The sequence below is a fragment of the Garra rufa genome, chromosome 17, assembly GCF_049309525.1.
Source record: "Garra rufa chromosome 17, GarRuf1.0, whole genome shotgun sequence".
NCBI lineage: Eukaryota > Metazoa > Chordata > Actinopteri > Cypriniformes > Cyprinidae > Garra > Garra rufa.
The window spans coordinates 35,280,066-35,305,123 of record NC_133377.1 but is presented as its reverse complement, the minus strand read 5'-3'; the positions used below and the strand labels follow the sequence as shown (position 1 = coordinate 35,305,123).

Below are 25,058 nucleotides of genomic sequence, written 5' to 3'. Positions count from 1 at the left end.
TCATGTTCCAAGAAGATGTAAATTTGTAAATTTCCTACTGTAAATATATAAAAACTTAATTTTTGATTAGTAATATGCTTTGCAAAAACTTAATTCGGACAATTTTAAAGGTGAATTTATTAATCGTCGCGATCATAATACATAGTCTAAGTAGGTCATTATCAAGCGTCGATAGTAAATTTAACGTCACAGATCACTCCATATTCATACACCTTTGAATGTCGTAAATTAAATTTGAGCATACACAGGACATTGTTGCATCTATAATGGTGGAATGTTGAAATCATGACATCTAACTGCCAAGCAAAGTAGGTTGACAAGAGCATTAAATGAAGAGTTTAGAGAGGCCGTGCAAACGCATTAACCCCGCCCTCTCACACAGCCATCCAATCATATCACTGCACGATTGGATCAAAGGCTTGCGGAACTTAATCCAGAATGTTGTGGAACATCTATCATAAGTAACTATTCTAAATATTCGTTTACTTTATGTACTTTCAAAGCATAACCTAATACAAAATATTGTGATCATTTTTTTACCTTAAAACAACTTCTGCAATTTACATTCTGAATTGGACTGTCTGATGAGATCTGGGAAACGGGCTAAAGAAATTCTTTAAAAATTAAAAAAGTAAAGAAAATACAGCGGTTTCTCTATTCTAAACATAAGAAAATACTGAATTATGAATAGGCTATAAACAAATATTTAGTTGGTTTCAGGGGGGACTAGCATTCTTATTTTGAATCTGTTTAATACCCTGCTTTTGAACGATTTAAAAATACAAAATCAACACCTAACCAGATCAAATACATTTTAATTCTATTTAGAATTATTTATAATTCTGAATTCCTAATATCAATTCGCTGTCAGATAGTACAGCCTACAGGGGGCGACATATACATGTACATATTGAACAAAAAACGTTCGAAAGGAAAATAAACACTTTTGAACAGTAAGATTTTTAATGCTTAAAGAAGTCTCTGATGCTCACCAAGCCTGTATTTATTTGATCCAAAGTACAGCAAAAGCAGTAAAATTCAGAAATATTTTTACTATTTTAAATAACAGTTTTCTATTTGAACCTATTTTAAAATGTATTTTATAGGCTACCCGTGATTTCAAAGCTGACTTTTTTATCATCATTACTCCAGTCACATGGTCCTTCAGAAATCAATTCTAATCTTCTGATTTGCTGCTCAAAAAGCATTTATTATGAGTATTAGAATAGTAGATTGTTTTCTGGTTTCTTTGATGAATAGATAGTTCAGAAGAACAGCATTTATCTGAAATAGAAAAATGTCTTTATCATCACTGTTAATCGATTTAAAGCATCCTTGTTAAATAAAAGTGTTAATTTCTATCATTTCTATAATCCCCCCCCCCCCCCAAAAAAAAAACTGACTCCAAGATTTTGAATGGTATAGTTAAAATATGAGGAAGTCATACATATATTAAAGTAAACCCGCAAAATATTTTTATTTTATTTTGTTTTAATTATTTATTATTCTTTATTTAAAACAAAACCCCTGCTTAATCTTTCTCCTACATTAAAAGTTGTTTCAATAAATCAAATCCCTCTGTGCTGATGACGGGAAATCTTTGACCAATCAGCGTTTAGTGTGGAGGACAACCGGAGCTTCTACCTGAACAGGTACACAATCACCTGTGTGACAAACTCTGAAGCTCCGGTGTGAGTGTGTGTGTGATGACAGTCTGTCGCAAGGTTAAGGACAAAACCCACACGCACACCATGGAGACAAGAAAAGTTTTATTTCTCTGTGTGACCTGCCTCAGCCTGTTTACATGCGCGCATTGCGATATAAAGGACATTTACGCGAAAGTTGTGGATTTATTGTCTCCAGGTAAAGAGTTCCTCACGGAAGATACGCTGCCCTCGCTGTTTGAACGACTGGAGAACCGCGTTAAGTGCTCCGGTGTGTCGTGTGGAAAGGTAAGACGGATTTGATTAACTTTTGGGGAAATCCGGGTCCAGCTGAGAGAATCTTATGTAGGTCAACATAAACTTATATGTAGAAAAAGTGTGTCTGTAAATACCCATACGAAAATTAGCCATGGTTTTACTAGTTGAGTGTAGTAAACATTGTTTTTTTTTAGTCTTATTAGTTATTTATATAACCACAGTTTTACCACAAATACCATGATTAAATTATGGTTACTGTTGCAAAACCATGGTTGATTTGTTACCATGATTTAACTGTAGTAACCATGTTTTATTTGTAGTAAAACCATGGTTAATTTTATTTATGTATTTATGTATGTATGTATGTATGTATGTCTATGTATTTATTTATTTTCTTGCTTTTGAGTTTTATTTTCTTGCTTTTGAGTTTTTTTTTCTTGCTTTAAATTTTAACTAAATTACATACAGCCGTGAGGAACTACATAGGACTTTAAGTATGTGTGTATTTATTTATTTATTTATTTTTATTTATTTATTTATCCCCTATGAGTTTTTTGTTTGTTTGTTTTGGGTTTACAGAGGCCATTTATTTATTTATTTGGTCACATGGAAATTAAAATGTTTTTTGCATGATACTGATTTTGGACAAAAGTTTGCCAAATGTGACCCTGGACCACAAAACCAGTCATAAGGTTAAATTTTACAAAACTGAGATATATACATCATATGAAAGCTCAATAAAAAAGCTTTCTATTGATGTATAGTTTGTTAGGATAGGACAATATTTGGCCGAGATACATCTATTTGAAAATCTGGAATCTAAGGGTGCAAAAAAATCAAAATACTGAGAAAATCACCTTTAAAGTTGTCCAAATTAAGTTCTTAACATTGCATATTACTAATCAGAAATTACATTTTGATAGGTTTACAGTAGGAATTTTACGAAAAATCTTAATGTAACATGATCTTTACTTAATTTCCCAATGATTTTTAACATAAAAGAAAAATCAATAATTTTGACCCATACAATGTATTTTTGGCTATTGCTACAAATATACTCCAGCGACTTAAGACTGGTTTTGTGGTCCAGGGTCACAAATATTAGTAATAATCTTTTTTTTATGTTAATAATAATACCTTTTAAAAATACTAATGGTAAAAATACAAACTTCTTATACTAACATTTGTTTTATCTGAATTTCTGACTTTTAATGTAACTTTTTTTTACTGTCTGCCTTTTTTTTTTTTGCTTTTGTCAGAAAGAAATGAAATATTGACAAATCTATAACATCTTATGCAGTGTTTTAAGAACATGCCCAGCTGATATTTTACTTAAAAACAAATAAAAAAATATTTTATGTAAATAAAAAAAATAAGATGAATGAAGCCTTAAAGGAGTAGTTCACTTTCAGAACAAAAATTTACAGATAATGTACTCACTCCCCGGTCATCCAAGATGTTCATGTATTTCTTTCTTCAGTCGTAAAGAAATTATTTTTTGTGAGGAAAACATTTCAGGATTTCTCTCCATATAATGGACTTCTATGGTGCCCCTGAGTTTGAACTTCCAAAATGCAGTTTAAATGCAGCTTCAAAGGGCTCTAAATGATCCCAGCCGAGGAAGAAGGGTCTTATCTAGCGAAACGATCGGTTAATTTCTAAAAACATTTACAATTTATATACTTTTTAATCTGTACGCAGAGTATACACAGCACTAGACAAGACAAGCATTTGAGGTTAAAAAGTATATAAATTGCAGTTTCTTTTAGAAAATAGATAAGAGCCTTCTTTCCTCGGCTGTGATCGTTTAGAGCCATTTGAAGCTGCATTTTGGAAGTTCAAACTCGGGGGCACCATAGAGGTTCATTATATGGAGAGAATTCCTGAAATGTTTTCCTCAAAAAACATAATTTCCTTACAACTGAAGAAAGAAAGACATGAACATCTTGGATGACAAGATGAGTACATGATGTGAGTACATTATCTGTAAATTTTTGTTCTGAAAGTGAACTACTCCTTTAAGGATCATTAGGGCTTGTCTCTACCAGCTAAGCACATTTTATGTAACATCTCATGATGTCTTTATCACAATAAGAATCTATTTTTACATTTGTGAAAGCCAAATGAAACTGCACACAAACCTTAACTGCAAATGTGTTCCAGTTTCACTTAACAAGATTTATGTGACCCTGGACCACAAAACCAGTCATAAGGGTCAATTTTTAAAAAGGTTTTCCACTGATGTATGGTTTAGAACAATATTTGGCTGAGATGCCACTATTTGAAAATCGAGAATCTGAGGGTGACAGTCGCCTTTAAAGTTGTCCAAATGAAGTTCTTAGCAATACATTTTAGTAATCAAAAATTACGTTTTGAATTGATATATTTACAGATAGGAAATTTACAAAATATCTTCATGAACCATGATAATTTTACTTACCATCCTAATGATTTTTGGCAAAAAGGAAAAATGATCATTTTGACCCATACAATGTATTGTTGGCTATTGTTACAAATATACCCATGCTACTTAAGACTGGTTTTGTGGTCCAGGGTCACATATTAGATATATTACACAGAACTGTTGAAATCACGGTCTTTTTCTCCTGTATATAGTGCCTGTCTGTTGCACATCTTGGCCAGTTGTTGAGTAACTACAGCAGCTCTCAGGGGTTACAGATGGAGGATTTCTTCAAGATGGCTTCTGGATTCTGTCTGTTCCTGAGTTCTCCACTGAAGACCTGCGAGGCCATACGGGAGGGCCGCTGGGGTGAAGAGACCCATCACTTCATCGAAATGATCTTAGGCCATGACAACACCACTGACAGTCATAATGAGATTAGTGGAACAGAACATGAGGGTTTGGAGCAGCTGTTTGATAAAATGGAAAAATCCTATCAGCCAGACACACATGAGGTCAGTAACTGCAATTTAGGTTTGAAGTAAGTGCTTATCATCATTCAGCACTGTTCTATGTATAAGTAACATGGTTGTCCACATTTTCAGCCCTGTTTATCAATAAAAGACATCCTGGAAGAGAGTGGTGATCATCATGTTGAGCTGGACGCTGTTTTTGGAAACATACTTTATCATGCTCTGCGCGGAGACTGTATGAAATCACGTGTCCTTCCTGAGCATGAGTACTTTCTGGATTACATCTTCAGCCATTTTGCCTCTGATAATCTCACACTTAATGGTATGACTGTTTGATAATCCTGATGAAGGTAGATTAACCTAAAATGTGTTCCTTGTTGTTGAATTTGTAAAGTATTGAAATAAAAATGGATTTTAATGTGACAGAATTTACCTGAATAAATAACGTCACACCAATGAAAGTAATTTTTAAGACTCAGGTCCAATGTTAATTTTGTATTATTTATATAATATTATAGTTTTTGTTAATATTTTTAATTGGTGCCTTGCAAAAGTATTCTTACCCCTTAATATTTTTTTAACTCAGGACTTAGCTGAAGCTCATTTACAGCTCTGACAGCTTGGATGGGGGTTGACAGACATTTTCAAGTTTTTCCAGAAATGTTTGATTAGGTTCAAGTCCAGGTTCAGGCTGGGCCACTCAAGGGCATTTACTGAGTTGTCTATAAGCCACTCTTGCTGTGTGCTTAGGGTCATTGTCATGTTGAATCTTCTGCCCAGTCTAAGGTTCTGAATGCTCTGGACTGGGTTTTCATTAAGACTATCTCAATATTTTGGTGCATTGAGCTTTTCTTCTACTCTGACAAGTCCCTCAGTCCCTGCCGCTTTACTTTTGGGATGGTCCTGTGCTGGTGATCAGCAGTGCTTGGTTTCCTCCATACATGATGTTTGGAACTGAGCTTCATCAGACCTGAGAATCTTTTTTTTTTTTCAGAGTATGAGGGTCCTTTAGGATTGTTGCAAATTCCAAGTGTGTTTTCATGTGTCTTCATTGAGGAGAGGATTGAGTTTGGACACACCGCCATAATCCCAGATCGGTGGAGTGTTGCAGGGATGTTTGTCCTTCTGTAGGTTTCTCCTATCTCCACATATGATCATGGAGCTCAATTAGAGTGACCATCAGAATCTTGCTCACCAGTCTAACCAAAGCCCTTCTCTATCAATTGCTCAGTTTGGCCAGGAGGACAGCTCTAGGAAGAGTCTTGGAAGAAGTTTGAACAACCATTAAGGGTATCAAAGACTACATGCTTCTGAAAACCTTCAATGCAGCAGAATCTTTTCTGAACTCTTCCCCAGATCTGTGGCTTGATGCAAGTTTGTTTCTGAGTTCTACAGGGCTTTGTTTTTGCTCTGATATGCATTTTCAGCTGTTAGACCTTTTATTAAGACGTGTCTCTTTCCAAATCATATTCAATCTAATTTGCCCCAGGTTAACTTTCCTCGAAGTTTAGTAACATTTGCAAGCGATATGAATGCTCCTGAGCTAAATTTCAACTGTACCAAATAAGGGTATGAATACTTATGCAATTAAATCTTTGAAGTTTTTTATTTTTAAAAAAATTGGAAAGATGTTAAAAACCTGTTTTTTGCTTTGCCATTATGGTGTATGGAGTGTAGATTGATGTGGAGAAAAAAAAGTAACTTAAAGTAGTTAATCATAAGGCTGCAATATAACAAAAGGTGAAAAAACAATAACAAAGGGGTTTGAATACTTTCGCAAGGCGCTGTATGTATATATATGTATTTTTTTATTTGTATTTTTTCTTACTTAGTATTTTTACCTTGTTTTTCATTACAAATATATATATACGTACTTACATTTACTTGAGATGGAAAGTGGTTTAAGTCAAACAAGTCTTGCTTTCTGAAAAAAAAACTATATCCAATAATAATTATTCTTTGAATTAAGTTTATTTTTCTGACCACACTGACACATATTTTTTCTTGATTTAGGAATGTAGATATTTGCACTGGAAAACAAAAATACTTAGTAAGAAATAGTTGTAAAAAAGGACTGAAATAAAAAAAAAAACTCTATTTGCCAATTACTAAACAAAGCTGATTGGACGTTTTTAAAATTTCAGTACCGAAAGTACTGTACCCTAGCCTTTTTGACAACTTGAAATTATTATTATTATTTTTTTGCAGTGTAGGTTTCTGTATTCTGCATTTACATTTATGCATTTGGCAAATGCTTTTATTCAAAGTATTTTCCATTGCATTCAAAGTAAAAATGTAATAATATCCTGGCCTGGGAACTGACTGCATAACCTTGTTAATATGTTTTTAAAGTGCCCCTATTATGCCTTTTCAAATATGATATTTCATGTAGCTGTATGTGAACATAAACTATCTGCAAAGTTGTGACGCCGACAGTGCACTATAAATAAAGTTTTTGTCTAACAAAAAAAAGAGTCGGCTCACATTCGCCTAAACGAGTCGTCAGCAATTCGAATCTTTTTTCTGTAACGGCCACACGTCACGAGCTACACATTTGCGTAATGTCCGCCCACGTTCAATTTCGCGAACAACTTGCCCGCCCACAAACAGTAGGCCTACCATTTTCACGTGGATTACATCATGTCAAGAAGACGCCCTGTGCTGTGACAGCCTGTGAGAGTGAATTTGTTTTACATGCCCTTCCGAAAGATGGAACTATCAAGAATGAGTGGTTAACATTAATTTTTTCAACACCTCAGCAGTCCAATGCCAATCTTGTGTTCGCGTCATTTTACTGATGACTGCTTTTCCAATCTTGGGGAGTAACGTTACAACGCGAGATTCACCAAACGCTTGGTTTTAAAAAATGGATCAGTGCCCAGTTTATTTGGACCGGCTTGCTCCTCTGAACTTCTACCTGTAAGTATGATTAATAATTGTATTTTCTAGCGATCGTTCAAAATACGTCTTTGTGTACGTTATGGTGTGTAACAACCCCACACATGTCTTGGTAAGCGGCTAACTTGCGTTTCTGTAGTTCTGTTGTTCAGCTGTGAGTGCAATGTAGTCTAAAAAGTCTTGTGATTGATGCAGCTTGACTGTCTGTCTGCCTTATTAGTTTAAGTAATGATAATGATAAACGATGGCTTAACGCAGTGTTATGGATTGTACAGTGTTGAAGTTCACAACGTAGAGGTGTGCCCGGTTCGCTTACAAAAGCAAATTGCAAACACTGTCCACAGTTAACATATGACACCCACTGAGAAACGTCCTGCTCCAGTCGTGCTTGCAATACAGTTTCTTGTCGATGTGCCACTTCCACCGTTTCATCGTCAGACTCCGGCTCGAATTGATAGGGTAAAATCGAGGCTATCTTTTCTATGCATTAACAGGTCTCCGCAGCTGTCATTCAGTTATGCCAATGGGCGTTTCGTTTTGCGCTGTAGCGGTAGACCAATCCATAAGGACTGCACCATCTGACCAATCACAGCGGTGAGGGCTCACTGAAAGGAGGGGTTTAGAGAGACTGATTCTTCGAACTGCTTCAAACGAGTCGTTTACGAATCATTTAGAAACGGGGTAAAAATAAATCTAATTTTGGAGAAAACTAAAGTGTTTTTTGAACTTGCATACATGTAAACCTGTTTTAAGCGACTATTACAACAATATTAACTACCTTTAAAATGGCATAATAGGGGCACTTTAATACTTGCTCATGTTCTTTAGATTTTCTGAAGCGCTTTTAAGCATTTAGTATTTGGTTTAAAGCTGACTGTTTGTACTCTATTTTTAATAATGCCATTGTTACTCAGACTTTGAAAAGCTCCTGAAGACGCTGAATCTGGGTGGGGGGGAACACGACCATGATGATACCCACACTGATGATGAAGCCCACCGCAGCGGACTGACCCCCAGACAAAGTGATCAGGATGATCACAGCAACAGCACCTGGGACAAGGTAAGATGCAGATGTTTTCATGGGGCATCATGGGAAATCAATGCAAGCTGCAGAAGTAGTCATTTAGAGTTGAAGAGAGCGATCATTCACCAGAGCAAGAAATTATTTTGAGGCCTGTAGCATGACATATCAACATTAATAATTGATGTTTAGATCTCATGATGGATGTTGTGACATACAGTGCATTCTGAGACCATGCAAGTCTGTAATGATAATCAAAAACACACAGTATGCTCATTTTTTATTTATGATGATGTACATTTCCCAGTGTCCTTACACACCATCTAAAGAAACAAATAATGTATTGTAATATATGCTTGTTTAAATTGTTTTAAAGGGAAAGTTCACCCAGAAATGAAAATTCTGTTATTAATTACTCACCCTCATGTATTTTCAAACCCATATGTCCCATTCATCTTTGGAACACAAATCAAGGTGTTTTTGATTAAATCCAAGAGCTTTTTAACTCTGCATAGACAGCTACCAACTAATAATTTCAAGGCCCAAAAAAGGTAGTAAGGACATCAATAAAATAGTCCATGTGACATCAGTGGTAGTGACATTATAGCTTCATGAAATTACAGTTGAAACTGTTGATGTCACATGGACCATTTTAACAATTTAACTACCTTTGGCCTTGAACGGTGTCTATGCAGGATCAGAAAGCTCTCGGATTTCATCAGAAATATCTTAATTTAAGTTCCAAAGATGAACGAAGGTCTTACAGGATTTGAACGATGTGAGGATGAGAAATAATGACAGTATTTTGTGTAAACACATTATTATATTCATGTTAAAATGTGCATGTCTCAAATTGTTTCTGATGGTTTTGCCTGCAGACGTGTTTCAGCGCTGAAGACCTGCTGAGGATTTACCAGCTGAACTCTTCATTGCTGACCAGAGATCAGTTCACACAGCTCAGTCCTGCTCTGATTCAGCAGCTCCTCAGTGGAAGCTGTTCTGAGGTCACTTTCACCAACGAGACCCCTGACTCTCTGAGTACCGCCCAGAGTAAGTGACCTCTTTTTACACCATCAGATTAGCATTAAACAATTATTCTGAGTTGCATAGCATAGTTAGAATTTTGAATGTCAGCATGAAGTCAAGATGCATATTTTAGAACAAGTTTTCTTCTAATGTCTGTGCTTTTCAACTGTTTTATTCAGTTAGCTGCTATAAATGTTTAAAGTGTTAACAGTAGTTGAGCTGAAGGCGAATGGTATGAATTGCATTAGGCCTATGTATTTTTTAATTATGTAAAGCAAATTTGATGGCTTAACCCCCCAATTTTGAATGGTGCTTAAAGGTTTGAAAACCTTATAAAAAACACTGCAACTTTCCACCTTTTTCTTCCCATAAAAGTGGGTGCAGCCATTTGTAAATGTTATGGATCTGGCTTCCAGTCTCATCCTCATCCAGCTATTTTAAGCTGTACACAAGCACCTCGTTTTGCTACTTGATATTGCAAATGTGAGTTATTTTTATGTATCATCTTAATTATGAACGCACTGGTTTGTAGTGTTAACAGTTTTACCATTTACTGCATGTTGTAATTATTCTCCTTATTTCCCTATAGTGGATAATGAGCCAGAAGTCTTACCCATAGGCTTACTTCTATGTTGAAGAAAAAGGTGGATAGACTTTAGTTTCTGAGCATTATGTACCTGTCATTGATAGTTAATGTTTACATGATCACTTACATTTGGTTTGTGTATCAGAAACAAGACACATAAAACAATGATTCATGACCGCTGGCTTTTCTGGTTCTACCACAGTATTTAGTTCCACTTGGCATATTTTTGTTGGCATCAATCTCTTGGCCTTAACAAAAGGCGAACCAGAAAAATTCCCAAACCATATGACTGATTATTTTACTTACCATCTCTTCCTGGAGAATAAAAAAGCTGGCACCGTTTGTGGTCACAACCAGATTCCATCTGAATGACCTGTAACTATTTACAAAAACCAGTCTGAATGCTGGCACACCTGTGACACAGTGATCTCTGTATGCAATACTTGAATGTGCCCTTTGTACACAGGATATGGATATGCCACCCTTGCCAACATCATTATCTGTCTGATGTCCATGTTCGGGATTGTGGTGCTACTGTTCTCCAGGTGCACTCAAGTGTTTCAGATGTGCATTCAGTTCTGCATCAGTCTTGCTGTGGGATCCCTGACGGGTGACTCTCTTCTGCATCTAATTCCTATGGTAAGCAGCCAGCAAAAAGACTTATGCCTGAATGAATGTCTGCACTTAATTGCATTTAATTGTTTGTATGGCTTAATACAACGTAAATAATGTGTCCCACTGAAATATGTAGTAAAAAAAACATGAAAGATTATGTTTTTAAAAAAATCCACATCGTTTTATTCATATTTTGGACTATGGGGGGATGCCATAATTTGGATGAAATTGTTGCACTCTGTGACCTACTGGCGCTACTTGTTGCTATTTTTACTGCAACACAACTCTGAAAAAAAAAATACTGATATGATGACCACAGCTACTGAAAGAACAAAATGTCGTACCATCGATTTTACCCCACAAGGAGTCTAAACGCCCTTGGGATATTGAGTGAAATCCGCGCTGAGAAACTCCTTCATTGGCGGCAGCGTCTTGACAAGTGTTGGCATGTTTACTTCCTGTCAGGATGGCATCTAGTGTTTCTTGTCTCTGCCGTTTGTAAGCTCTTTCAGTATAGCTGTGGTCTGCTGAAATCCTCAAAGGCATTAGGACTGAAGTGGAGAGAACAAAGACGGAAGTCTTTAGGAAGTTTTATTCGTCCACATTCGCATCATATGGGTATTTTTTTATTTTGTGTTGCGGTAAAAATAGCAACAGGAAGCGCAGGATTGGCAGGATTTTACAACAATACCACAATAATACTCAAAAATAGCCCAAAAGTAGGCCAAACCGTTTTGAGGGGGGTTCCCTGGTAAAAATAAAATACTTTATTAAAAATATATAATTATATAAATATATAATTTTTTTTTTTTTTTTTTTTTTTTTTTTTTTTTTTTTGCGCGGAATTCCCCTGGTAAAATGAGCATTCCAGTGGCTAAATATTACGTTATTGGGGTCACTTCAGCCCGCGGACTCAAAAATAGCCCAAACCACGAACTCAAAAATAGCCCAAAAGTAGGCCAAACGCATTTTGAGGGGGGTTCTCCAGTAAAAATTGAGTTCTGGGGGGTAAAATATACTTTTTTGTGGGATTTCCCCGGTAAAAATTTAATTCCAGCGAGTAATATATATATATATATAATTTTTTTTTTTTTTATTCCCCTGGTAAAATTAGCATTCCAGTGGCTAAATATTACATTATTGGGGCCGCTTTAACCAGCAGACTCAAATAGCCCAAACCAATGGACTCAAAAATAGCCCATAAGTAGCTCAAGTGTGTTTCGAGGGGGTCCTCCAGTAAAAATTGCATTCCGGGGAGTAAAATACAAATTTTGTGGGATTTCCCTGGTAAAATTAGCATTCCAGTGGCTAAATATTACATTATTGGGGTCGCTTCAACCCATGGACTTAACAGTAGCCCAAAAGTAGCCCAAACGCATTTCAAGGGGGGTTCTCCAGTAAAAATTGATTTCCGGAGGGGAAAATACACTTTTTTTTTTTTTTTTTTTTTTTTTTTTTTTTTTTTACTCTGGTAAAATTAGCATTTCAGCGGCTAAATATTACATTATTGGGGTCACTTCAACCCATGGACATGGAAAAACTGAACCAACAGTGTTAAAGTAGCCCAATTCCACAGGAAAACTGCAGACTTGGCAACACTGAGGTAGCGCCAGTAGCTCACCGAGTGCAACCATTTCACGTCATCGAAATAATGGCGCCCTCATAGTCCAAAATATGTATAAAAGTTTTTTAAATAACGCGTATCTTTCATGGGTTTTCTACTACATATTTCAGTAAGAGACATCATTTACTTTATATGAAGCCATACAAGTCTTAATACCCAGGGTTTGCTTTAAAAGAATAGTTCACCCAAAAATGAAAATTTACTCACCCTCAGGCCATCTGAGTTTGTTTCTTTATCAAAACAGATTTGGAGAAATTTAGCTTTACATCACTTGCTCATCAATGGATTTTCTACAGTGAATGGGTGCCGTCAGAATGAGAGCCCAAACAGCTGATAAAAACATCACAATAATCCACACCACTCCAGTCCATCATTTAAGTCGTGTAGATTACTTGTAGATTACTGTGATGTTTTTATCAGCTGTTTGAACTGTCATTCTGACGGCACACATTCACTGCAGAGGATCCATTGGTGAGCAAGTGAAGCTAAATTTCTCCAAATCTGTTCTGATGAAGAAACCAAATCCCCTATATCTTGGAAGGCCTGAGGGTGAGTAAATTTTAAACTATTCCTATAGATTTGATTTCTTGGTGACTGATTGTGTTTGTGTAGTTCTTAGGTCTTCATGCACATGAAGAAGGACCCGATCATGAGGAGGAGAACATGGATTTCATTTACAAACTTCTGGTGGTCATTGGGGGCATCTATGTCTTCTATCTAATGGAAAGCATCTTTGCCATCATCACTCGACATGGTCATGATCACAATGGAGTGGGTGACGTCAAATTTCTAATTTAATTTTGAAGACATATTCAAAATCCCCTTTATCTTTAACTTTACTATGTCTTTTATTACACCTTGAATCAGAAAATGCTTTCAACAGCCATGTTTTTAGGAAAAGAAATGTATTATAAATCTGTATGAATCAAGTAGGAACAGACTGAATGTTTTTCCCTCTATGTCTTGGCTTATAACATATTTAGAAGTCATTTTTTTGTGGAATATGTGGAAAATGGCCCCCTAGGAATATGTTTACACTAGTACTTTTTCATTTTGAAACGCATAACTTTTGCCATGGTTTACGCCTGTAGAGTACACTACTCCGACATTTTTGACCCTCGAAACCCCTGTAAACAATAACATCATGTTCATTGTTGTACCATGGATATGTATAGATGGATGCCCCATTCGACTACGTAGACATGTCCGCCATCTAAATAATAGGGCCACTATGGTTGTACCTGCAAGAATGGTCATGTGACATCCAACGATAGTGTAGACAAGGATCATTTTCATTTTAAAATGGCGTCTTAAAAATAAAAAACGCACTACTGTAAACAGGCCAGGGTGTAAGGCTTTTCTTCATCTGTTTGCTTCAGCAGTCTGACCCTCATCACTGTGACCACGGCAAAGTTCTGCAGATGTTCCAGAGCAGAAGAGACCAGCGAAACAACTCCACCTCACGGGACGAGCTGGTGAGACGGTCTTGTTTGTGTGAACGTGGGTCAAATAAGAAGTTTTTATGTTACATAAATTTACAAAAACCATGTTTTTGAACAATAAGATTTTTTGTTTAAAAGAATTCTCTTCTGCTCATCAAGTCTGCATTTATTAAAATACAGCAAAATCAGTAATATTGTGAAATATTTTTACTATATAAAATAACTGCTTCCTATTTGAATATATTTTAGAATGTAATTTATTCCTGTGATCAAAGCTACATTTTCAGCATCATTACTCCAGTCTTTACGTGTCACATGATCCTTTAGAAATCATTTTAATATGCTGTTTTGCTGTTCAAGAAATATTTGTAATTTTTATTATCAATTTTTAAAACAATTAAGTACATTTTTAAGGATTCTTTGACGAATAGAAAGATCTAAAGATCAGCATCAGCACTTTTGTAACATTATACACTATACCATTTTTTGGGAGGGAGTGAAGAAATTATAGAAATTAATACTTTTATTTAACAAGGATGCTTTTTAAGTTGAATTTATAATGTTGCAAAAGATTTCTATTTCAGATAAATGCTGTTCTTCTGAACATTTTATTCATCAAAGAAGCCAGAAAAACAAAATCTACTCAGCTGTTTTCAACATAATAATGCATGTTTTTTGAGCAGTAAATTAGAATATTAGAATGATTTCTAAAGGATCACGTGACTGGCGTAATGATGTTAAAAATCCAGCTTTGAAATCACAGTAATAAATTACATTTTAAAATATATATTTAAATAAAAAAACGTTATTTTAAATAGTAAAATATTTAAAAATGTTACTGTTTTTGCTGTACTTTGGATCAAATAAATGCAGGCTTGGTGAGCAGAAAAGCAGAAGAGACTTATTTAAAAAACACATCTTACTGTTCAATAACTTTTGACTGGTAGTGTATTTTCATACAACCTCATTAAAAATTATGACAAAAATGACAATTTTTTTTTTTTTTTTTGCAGTGCAGTGCAATATAAACCATGCATTGTGTATAATTGTTTTTCATGACATCTGATTTATTTTGACCATCACATTTTCTGCAAGTTTATCATCACAGAAGTATCACTGAATTCATCTTAGACTTCGTCTGTAATCATCAGTTAATAAAATATTTTTTTCTGATTTTAGGTGGATGATCAGAACAACGAGAAGTCCCTCCAGGAGCACACATCGTTTAGCAGCACAAGAGGTGAATGCTGTCAGCAGTCTGTGTTAGACACAGCTAAGCCATGACTGTAAATAATTACACACCAATTAGAGTTAATAACATGTTTGTGATGTAATATGACACGCATTTAAGGGAGTAAAATGAGCTGTTAGTAAAGTAACCTTTATACGCACTGTGAAGTTATAAAAAGTGCCTGTTGTCATTTTGTTTTTGCAACAACCAGTGCCATTTTAGTATTTTGATACGTTTTTTTTATATATATATATTTTGAATGTTTTGTAATTAAATTCTGTTTTCATTTAATTTTAGTAATTTTGTTGCTTTTTTTTAACCTATTTTCATTGAACTAAATTCTAAAGTGAAAAATGTATTGTTAAAATATGTAATAATTCGAAATTCAAATTTCAAATAATTACAAATACAGTATATATAGAGACTGAAATTGAGAAAAATATATTAGTTTCCTTTGAGAGGCAAAATATTTAACATTTGTAATTAGTTATAGTCTGTCATTTTGCAAAATAATTGAGTTTTGTCTGCATGTGATTTTTGTCATTTTTAATTTATAGTTTTGAACAATAGCGTTTATCTTTCTCATGTTCTTCAGAGAAGCGTCTCCTGCCGTATATGATTACCATTGGAGATGGGATTCATAACTTTGCGGACGGTCTGGCCATAGGCGCTGCGTTCTCTGTGTCGTGGCGTTCAGGACTGGCGACATCTCTGGCTGTTTTGTGTCACGAACTGCCACATGAGTTAGGTGAGATGTGTATTTGAAACTGCAAAATAGCTACAAAAATGCTTTAAAAACAACTAGACAATGTCAGTCAAGACAGACTGTTGAGTAATGTAAACATTCTTTGAATGTAACAAAAGGCCTTTTAGAAACAGTTGAAGTTTTCTACACACCCTTGAAATAACACTTAAGAGGTTTAAGCAGTAACACAATGTGCATTACTTATTACTCAAAACAACAAAGAAAACTATTTCTGCCTGATGTGAGTGAAGCAACGTCCCACATAAACACACTAAATATGTGCCTTGAAACTGAAAGCCTTTCAGGAACTTAAAATGCTTTTTTTTTTTTAATAGTTCATAGTCATGAATAGATGTCTTTACAGTTGAAGTCAAATGTTTACATACACAGAATCTGCAAAATGTTCATTATTTTACCAAAATAAGAGGCATCATACAAAATGAAAATTATTTTTTTATATAGCACTGACCTGAATAAGATATTTCACATAAAAGCTGTTTACATATAGTCCACAAGAGAAAATAATAGTTGAATTTATAAAATGACCCCATTCAAAAGTTTATACACTTAATACTGTTGTTACCTGAATGATCCATAGCTGTGTTTTTTGTTTAGTGATAGTTGTTCATGAGTCCCTTGTTTGGCCTGAACAGTTAAACTGCCTGCTGTTCTTCAGAAAAATCCCTTAGGTTCCACAAATTCTTTGGTTTTCCAGCATTTTTGTGTATTTTGTGTACCTTTCTAACAATGACTGTATAATTTTGAGATCTATCTTTTCACACTGAGGACAACTGAGGGACTCATATGCAACTATTACAGAAGGTTCAAACGCTCACTGATGCTCCAGAAGGAAAAACCATGCTTTAAGAGCCAGGGGTGAAAACTTTTGAATTAGAATGAATGTGTGTACATTTTTCTCATTTTGCCTAAACATTGTCTTTTTTTCATTTAGTACTTCCCTTCAGAAGCTACAGAACATACTTACGTTTCCCAAAAGACAAAATAAGTTACATTTACCCTTGGTAAAGGGTTCAAATACACAAAAATGCCAAAGAATTTGTGGAACCTGAAGGATCTTTCTGAACAACAGCGGGCAGTTTAATTGTTCTGAACAAACAACGTACTGTCCAGAAATCAAGACTATTTTTTTAATTGTATTATTAGTATTGTATTTGTATTTTATAAAAAAATTTAATTTAAAAAAATTATAATTTAATATGTATATACATATACATGCATATATATGTATATATGTACACCGCGTTCCAAATTATTATGCAAATGATATCTTTCTCTGGTTTTCATAATTAGTCAATGCAAATGACAGTCAGTATAATTTTTAAGTCATCAACCATTAGGGTATAATTCGAATTTTATTGAACAAACCTCCTAATGATAACAGTATTTATTTCAAAAATAAAAAACTGAAAATGCACTGTTCCACATTATTATGCACAACAGAGTTAAAACATTGTATAGGTTGTAAAGAACTGAAAATGGGCATTTGCTGAATTTGCAGCATTAGGTGGTCATATTTACTGAAATCTAAATCTATTTCAATCAAAAACATCCTAACTGGGCAAGTTACATCTTACCATAGGACCCCTTCTTTGATATCGCTATCACAATTCTTGCATCCATTGAATTTGTGAGTTTTTGGAGAGTTTCTGATTGAATTTGTTTGCAGGATGCCAGAATAGCCTCCCAGAGCTGCTGTTTTGATGTGAACTGCCTCCCACCCTCATAGATCTTTTGCTTGAGGATGCTCCAAAGGTTCTCAATCTGGTTGAGGTCAGGGGAGGATGGTGGCCACACCATGAGTTTCTCATCTTTTATGCAGATAGCAGCCAATGACACAGAGGTATTATTTGCAGCATGAGATGGTGCATTGTCATGCATGAAGATGATTTTGCTACGGAAGGCACAGTTCTTCTTTTTGTACCATGAAAGAAAGTGGTCAGTCAAAAACTCGACATACTTTGCCGAGGTCATTTTCATAACTTTAGGGATCGTAAAGGAGCCAACCAGCTCTATGATTCTGGCCAAAAATGCCACCTCCTTGTTGTGGTCGCAGCCTTGTTGGGACATGTTCCATCCACTACTCCATCTATCTGGACCATCCAAAGATGCACAACACTCATCAGTAAACAAGACTGTTTGAAAATGAGTCTTCATGTATGTCTGGGCCCACTGCAACCGTTTCTGCTTGTGAGCATTAGTTAGGAGTGGCCGAATAGTAGGTTTATGCACAACTGCAAGCCTCTGGAGGATCCTACACCTTGATGTTCGCGGGACTCCAGAGGCACCAGCAGCTTCAAAAACCTGTTTGCTACTTTGTAATGGCATTTTAGTAGCTGCTCTCTTAATCTGATGAATTTGTCTGGCAGAAACCTTCCTCATTCTGCCTTTACCTGCACGAACCTGTCTGTGCTCTGAATCAGCCTCAAATCTCTTCACAGTACAATGATCACGCTTACGTTTTCGTGAAATATCTAATGTTTTCATACCTTGTCCAAAGCATTGCACTATTTGACGCTTTTCGGCAGCAGACAGACCTTTTTCTTTCCCATAATTGCTTGAAACCTGTGGCCTGCTTAATAATGTGGAACATCCTTCTTAAGTACTTTTCCTTTAATTGGGCTCATTTGGCAAACTATTTATCACAGGTGTCTGAGATTCATTTCAGTGATCCAAAGAGCCATGAGACACAATACCATCCATGAGTCTAATTGAAAAACAAAAAACTGTGTGTTTATGACACTTGCATACAATTTGCATAATAATTTGGAACGCGGTGTATAATATATATATGTATATATATTTATACATATATACACACACACACACACACATTTTATATATATATATATATATATATATATACACACACACACACACACACACACGTACACACGTATACATACATATATATGCTTAATTTTCATTATTTGGATTTCTTTGTTGTTTTCAATTTTGGGGTGTCTTGACAGGTTGTGTTTTTGTGTTTGGTGGTCAGGTGATTTTGCAATCCTGTTGCACTGTGGTCTGTCTGTAAAAATGGCTCTGCTGCTGAACATAGGCAGCTCTCTCACCTCCTTCATCGGCCTGTACATCGCACTGTCCGTCTCCACTCAAACCATCGCCCAGGAGTGGATTTCTGCCGTCACAGCCGGCCTCTTCCTGTACATTGGCCTCGCAGACATGGTATGATTGCTACTTTCTGCCTTCTTTTTTTTAACCATACTCATTAGCACAGGAAAAAATGCACAAAATAGCCGCAATATATATATATATATATATATATATATATATATATATATATATATATATATATATAATATAGAACCCCATTTCCACCATAGAATAAAAAAATAACTAATTTAAAAAGAATATTGTGACTTTTTATCTTACAGTTCTTTTCTCATAATTAGGGGGGAAAAAGTCTGAAAAAAAAAGTAAAATATAAACTCACTTTCCTCAAAATTTCAAGCTGACATCTCACATTTTTTATTTTTGGTTTCTGACATGCAGCAAAAAATAAAAATAAAGGTCACATGACACTCTGAAAAATAAGTAAATTGTATGCACAAATGTTTAGTTTCCTTGTTTTAGGTAAATTAAACAAAATAATTCATGCCTTGATTTGAAGTAGATTATGCGCACAAAATCATTTAATAATTTGGTCTACTTCCTATCTGCATTATGTGGACAGGAACGTAATGTGAGGGACTCTGTATTTTTTCTCTCAATTCTGAGAAAAAAGTCAGAATTGCAGGTATAAACTGAGAAAAAAGACAAGATGGTAAGATATAAACTTTCACAATTCTGACTTTTTTCTTAACTCTGAGTTTACGTCTCACAATTCTGACTTCTGCTATGGAATAAAAAATGAACACTGACAGGCGATCTGACCAGTCATAATGTCGAATTTGCCATTTTGTCTGACAAACAATTCAGACGGGAGAGTAGATTGACTTAAACTTGAAAATTGTATTGTCGTCTTTCTGTGGTTGAAAATAAAATATGCTCTGATGTTCATTCATGTTTATTTTGTTCTTTAAGTAAATTAGAAGACACGTGTCAATTGATTTAATAAGGCAATACCGCCATCTGTCTCGACAAATTAAAGAGCCACAAAATGGTATTTGCTTGAATTTCTTCAGAAAAAGACAACATTTTAAAGCCGAAACCTTGCTCCATACCAGAATTAACCTGCTCTGTCATGTGTTGTCAGTATCCTCTTTGTTCCGCGATGTATTTTTCACTGGTTTTTGCGAAGGGTCAGTCTCAACTTTATCTTGCATTTTGGCCTTTTTTTTTTTTTGTGTATCACAATTATTTTTCTTCCCAGTGAGATGTGAGAGTTATAGTAAACTCAAAAATGATATTTCTGCCATCATATTTGAATTTTAGTAACCAATATTGACGGTAGCCATTGACTTCCATAGTATTTTTTTCCTTACTATGGAAGTCAATGGCTACCGTCAACTTGCTAACTTGGTTATTAATATTTTTCAAAGAAACAGGTTTGAAACACTTGAGGGTGTGTATGACGAACATCTAAAGTATTTGAAGGTAATCAGATCATGTCAACTTCAGTTTCTGTTTTTTTCCCCTTGTCTAGCTTCCTACTATGATTCATGTGGACAGTAAAAGGCCATGGCTGATTTTTCTGCTGCAGAATATTGGTCTGTGGACTGGATGGGGGATTTTATTACTCCTGTCTTTATACGAAGATAAGATAGGAGTCTAAAAAATGAAGGATTGTACTTTTCCTTGAACATGAATGCAAAATGAGTGCTGCCATGTTTTTAAATGGAATATTTTTAAAACCTAGTTTATATTTTTAATACATTATCTTTTTTTCTGTAAAAAGAACAACAAACAAACGTAACAAAAAAAATATAAGTTGCTATACATGTCTATAATATAGTTTTCTATGATATAAAAAATTCTCTGATTGCAAATGAACATTTGAACGGATAAATCAGCTTTGTGAATCACTTTATTTTTACAGTATATAAATGGCTTTTCATGGCCATCAGCACTTTAGATAGGTTCTCATGAAGCTCCTGTCCTTCAGTTTTTACTAAAATGTAATCTGTAAAAGTTATCTGTACTGTATTGTAAAGCTGTAATAGAACTGAAAATGTACTGTTGTACATTACACTTGATATATGAATTTTACTTCATGAAATGCTGCTAATATGAAGTAAGTTTGTGTCATGATGTGTAGTGATAAAACCTGTGAATAAATAAATGAACATCGATCTACAGCTTTTATCCTAATCTGAGAATATTCACTCATAGTGCTTTAATAAGTGTTACATAAAGACTGAGTCATGTTCGGGATTGCAGGGCTGAAAGCGCTGTGGTAAAGTTAATTTTGTCTTGTCAAACCTGAAGTGCTGAAGTTTCATTTGATTCTGACTTGCATGACTTTCAAAGCTGCTTATTAAATGATGATCTATGTAAAAGCGCAGGACAATGACTGTTGTCTAGGAAAAAAACATGTACACACCCAATTTAAAATACAGTGCAATAACTGCAAATCTCTAAGGAAAGCAAGCATTTAAAATGAATGCCACTTATAATAATTGAACAGTATTTAAGTGACTGTAAGAAAGCTAACCGTGTGTTATTAATATCCAGGTCAGAAATGAGCCAGGCTGTGACAAAAGTGACCTGATAAGCAATTCCATCGTGTTTTAAAACATTTCATGTGTAACCCTGGAGCACAAAAACAGTCTTAAGTGGCATGGGTAAATTTGTAGCAATAGCCAAAAATCAATCATTAGGATATTAAGTAAAGATCATGTTCCATGAAGATATTTTGTAAATTTACTACTGTAAATACATCAAAACTTAAGTTTTGATTAGTAATATGCATAGCTAAGAATTTCCTTTGGACAACTTTAAAGGTGATTTTCTTAATATTTTTTTTTTTTTTATGCACACTCAGATTCCAGATAGTTGCATCTCGGCAAAATATGGTCCTATCCTAACAAGCCATACAACAATGATGTATAAATCTCAATTTCAAAAAAATGCACCCTTATGACACTTTTGTGGTCCCCCGGGACACATGTAGTTTCTAGGTTAAGAAAAAAATAAAGCTCTGTTATATTCTGTCCACTCAGCTTGAAACACAGGTGAGTTTGAATCAATTGGACTTGAGATGAACGAGCTGACATGAAGCACATGTACAACACATGTAACTGACACAACACTTGGTTTCCTCGTACGGAAAATCAGGAAGAGTCTTCTACAGTTCAGACTATCAGTCATTAACTTGGAAATTCGGATCTATTCAACAACACAAAGACTAAGAAACTGCTATTGATACATTTTCCAAATACTATTTTTTTGTGAGAGTTAATATTTAACAGAAGTACATATTAGCTTTAGCTGAAAAAAAAAATCTATTTTACATTCTGAACTGGCTGGTAGACAAGTGTTTTTCTAAATCTTTTTTTTTTTTTGACGGCCAATGTATTTTTGGGGATATTTTTTTTTTTTAGTTTTATTTTGATATAAATATTTAAAATAAAATACGCTGTCACTTAAAAGTTTGGTTTCAGTAAGACTTGTAATGTTTCAGCAAGTCTCTTATGCTCAAGGCTGCATTTATTTAATAAAAAATACAGAAAAAAACTAATATTTCAAAATTGTATTACAATATAAAATAATGTTTTTTATTTTAATATACTTTCAAATATAATTTATTCCTGTGATGCAAAGCTGAATTCTCATCAGCTGTTACTCCAGTCTTAAGTGTCACATGATCCTAAATATGCAGATTTATTATTAGAGTTATCAATGTTGGAAACAGTTGTGCTGCCAATATTTTTTTTTTTTTTTGGGAACCTGTGATTGTTTTTACTTTGAATAAGTTAAAAAAGAACAGCATTTATTCTAAATATATATTTTTTCTAACAATGCAAATCTATGCTATCACTTTTTTAGTATTTATTTCATTAAAAAAAAGAAAGAATACAAACTTACTGACCCCGAACTTTTGAACAGTAGCATATATTGTTAGAAAACCTTTCTATTTAAAATAAATGCTGTTCTTTTTTATCTTTTTACCCCCCAAAAATATTAAGCAGCACAACTGTTTTCAACATGAATAATAAATCAGCATATTAGAATAATTGTGTGACACTGAAGACTGGAGTAATGATGCTAAAAAAATCAGCTTTGTATCACAGGAATAAATAACATTTTATAAAATATTCACATAGAAAACAGTTATTTTAAATTTAAGCAATATTTCACAATATTCTTTTTTTTGTATTTTTGATTAAATAAATGCAGCCTTGATGAGCATGAGAAATGTCTTCAAAAACCACTAAAAATCTTACTGATCCCAAACCTTTTAGGGTCAGTAAAGTTTTTTCTATTTTTTTTTATTTGAAAGAAATGAATACTTTTATTCAGCAAGGATGTTTTAAATTTATAAAAAGTGATAGTAAAGACTTTTATTGTTAGAAAATATTTCTATTTTGAATAAATACTATTTCTTTTAACTTTTTATTTAAAGGTTGTATCAGCGATTTCTAGCCTAAAACATAAAGTGTCAAATTCAGCTGACCTTTATTCACGATCCGCTCGCTGCCTGCCCCATAAATTGTCTGTGAAAAAAACGCGTCTCTCTGGTCAGCCTAGGGTCCGAGATATGCCAAAAAAACAATCGGCGCTATCAACTATAACCACAGATAAACAAACCGTGTTCCAACCAATGAGCGTCAGGGGGTTGGTGTTGTGGACTTTCCTACTGGTGCTGGGATGTGAGGGAGGCGGAGCGAAAGTCCACAACACCAAACCCCTGACGCTGATTGGTTGGAACAATGTTTGTTTTTGCTGTGGAATGGTTGGTAGCGCCGATTGTTTTTTTGGCATATCTCGGACCCTAGGCTGACCAGAGAGACGCGTTTTTTTCACAGACAATTTATGGGGCAGGCAGCGAGCGGATCGTGAAGAAAGATAAGCTGAATTTTACACTTTATGTTTCAGGCTAGAAATCGCTGATACAACCTTTAAAGAATCCCCCCAAAAAAAGTAGTATCACAGGTTCCAAAAAAAATATTATGCAGCACAACTGTTTCCAACATTGACACTGTAGACTAGAGTAACGATGCTGAAATATAAGCTTTGCATCAAATGAATAAATTACATTTAAAAAAATATAACAACTGAAAAACACTATTTTAAATTGCAATAATATTTTACAACATTACAGTCTTTTTTCTGTATTTTTAATCAAATAGACGCAGTCTTGATTAGCAGTAAAGACTTATTTAAAAGACTTATTTAAAAAAAAACATCACAAATTTCTTCATATCACTGCACTGGCTACCGGTTACAGCACGCATCAAATTCAAGACACTGATGCTGGCATAAAGGACAGCCACCGGCTCATCACCTGCCTACCTCCATTCACTACTACACATCTACACTCCTTCCAGAAGTCTGAGATCCTCTAGTGAAAGACGCCTCATTGTACCACCACAGAGAGGTATTAAATCACTGTCCAGAACATTCCCGTTCAATGTCCCTGCCTGGTGGAATGATCTTCCCACCCCTATCCGGAATGCAGACTCCTTAACAGCTTTCAAGCAACTGCTGAAAACCCATCTTTTTCGACACTATGTGACTCAAAAAAAAAAAAAAAAAAAAAAAAAAAAAAAAAAAATTTCCTCTCTCCTTGATCCTCCCTTTCTAGCCTGTTTTTCCTCTCTTTCCTGATCTTCTCCTTCTAGCCTGCACTCTTCTAACAACGCCTGATATATGGTATTTTGGAGCACTTCCTATGTTGATCTGCCTTCTTAGGATGAATCACTTGTTGTATTCCTAATTGTAAGTCGCTTTGGATAAAAGCATCGGCTAAATGAATAAACGTAAATGTAATTCTACATTGAATGTTTGGGCTTGTTTTGTATAAATGTGACCCTGGACCACAAAACCAGTCATAAGTGCCAGTTTTTTAAAATTGAGATTTCTACATCATATGAAAGTATATAAATAAGCTTTCCACTGAATGTATGCTTTGTTAGGATAGGACAATATTTGTC

The 25,058-nt window shown here is 34.7% G+C and overlaps 1 protein-coding gene across 1 annotated transcript; it reads left to right on the top strand.

The window, feature by feature from the left end:
* Nucleotides 1–1,751: 1,751 nt before the first annotated feature.
* Nucleotides 1,752–20,881, top strand: LOC141289384 (zinc transporter ZIP4-like). The gene is made up of 11 exons (XM_073821490.1): nt 1,752–1,952; nt 4,929–5,118; nt 8,609–8,754; nt 9,594–9,765; nt 10,794–10,966; nt 13,179–13,346; nt 13,946–14,041; nt 15,188–15,248; nt 15,835–15,987; nt 19,001–19,188; nt 20,609–20,881. Exons 1-11 carry the CDS (start codon nt 1,752–1,754, stop codon nt 20,735–20,737), a joined length of 1,677 nt encoding a protein of 558 aa, XP_073677591.1. The 3' UTR covers nt 20,738–20,881.
* Nucleotides 20,882–25,058: the final 4,177 nt, after the last annotated feature.

What these genes read in the sequence shown, in the direction of transcription:
- LOC141289384 (XM_073821490.1), top strand. Translation starts at nt 1,752, where the DNA reads ATGGAGACAAGAAAAGTTTTATTTCTCTGTGTGACCTGCCTCAGCCTG. An exon ending in CCGGTGTGTCGTGTGGAAAG is followed by an intron (nt 1,953 to 4,928) that starts GTAAGACGGATT and finishes CCACATTTTCAG; the next exon opens with CCCTGTTTATCAATAAAAGA. An exon ending in CTCTCTGAGTACCGCCCAGA is followed by an intron (nt 9,766 to 10,793) that starts GTAAGTGACCTC and finishes CTTTGTACACAG; the next exon opens with GATATGGATATGCCACCCTT.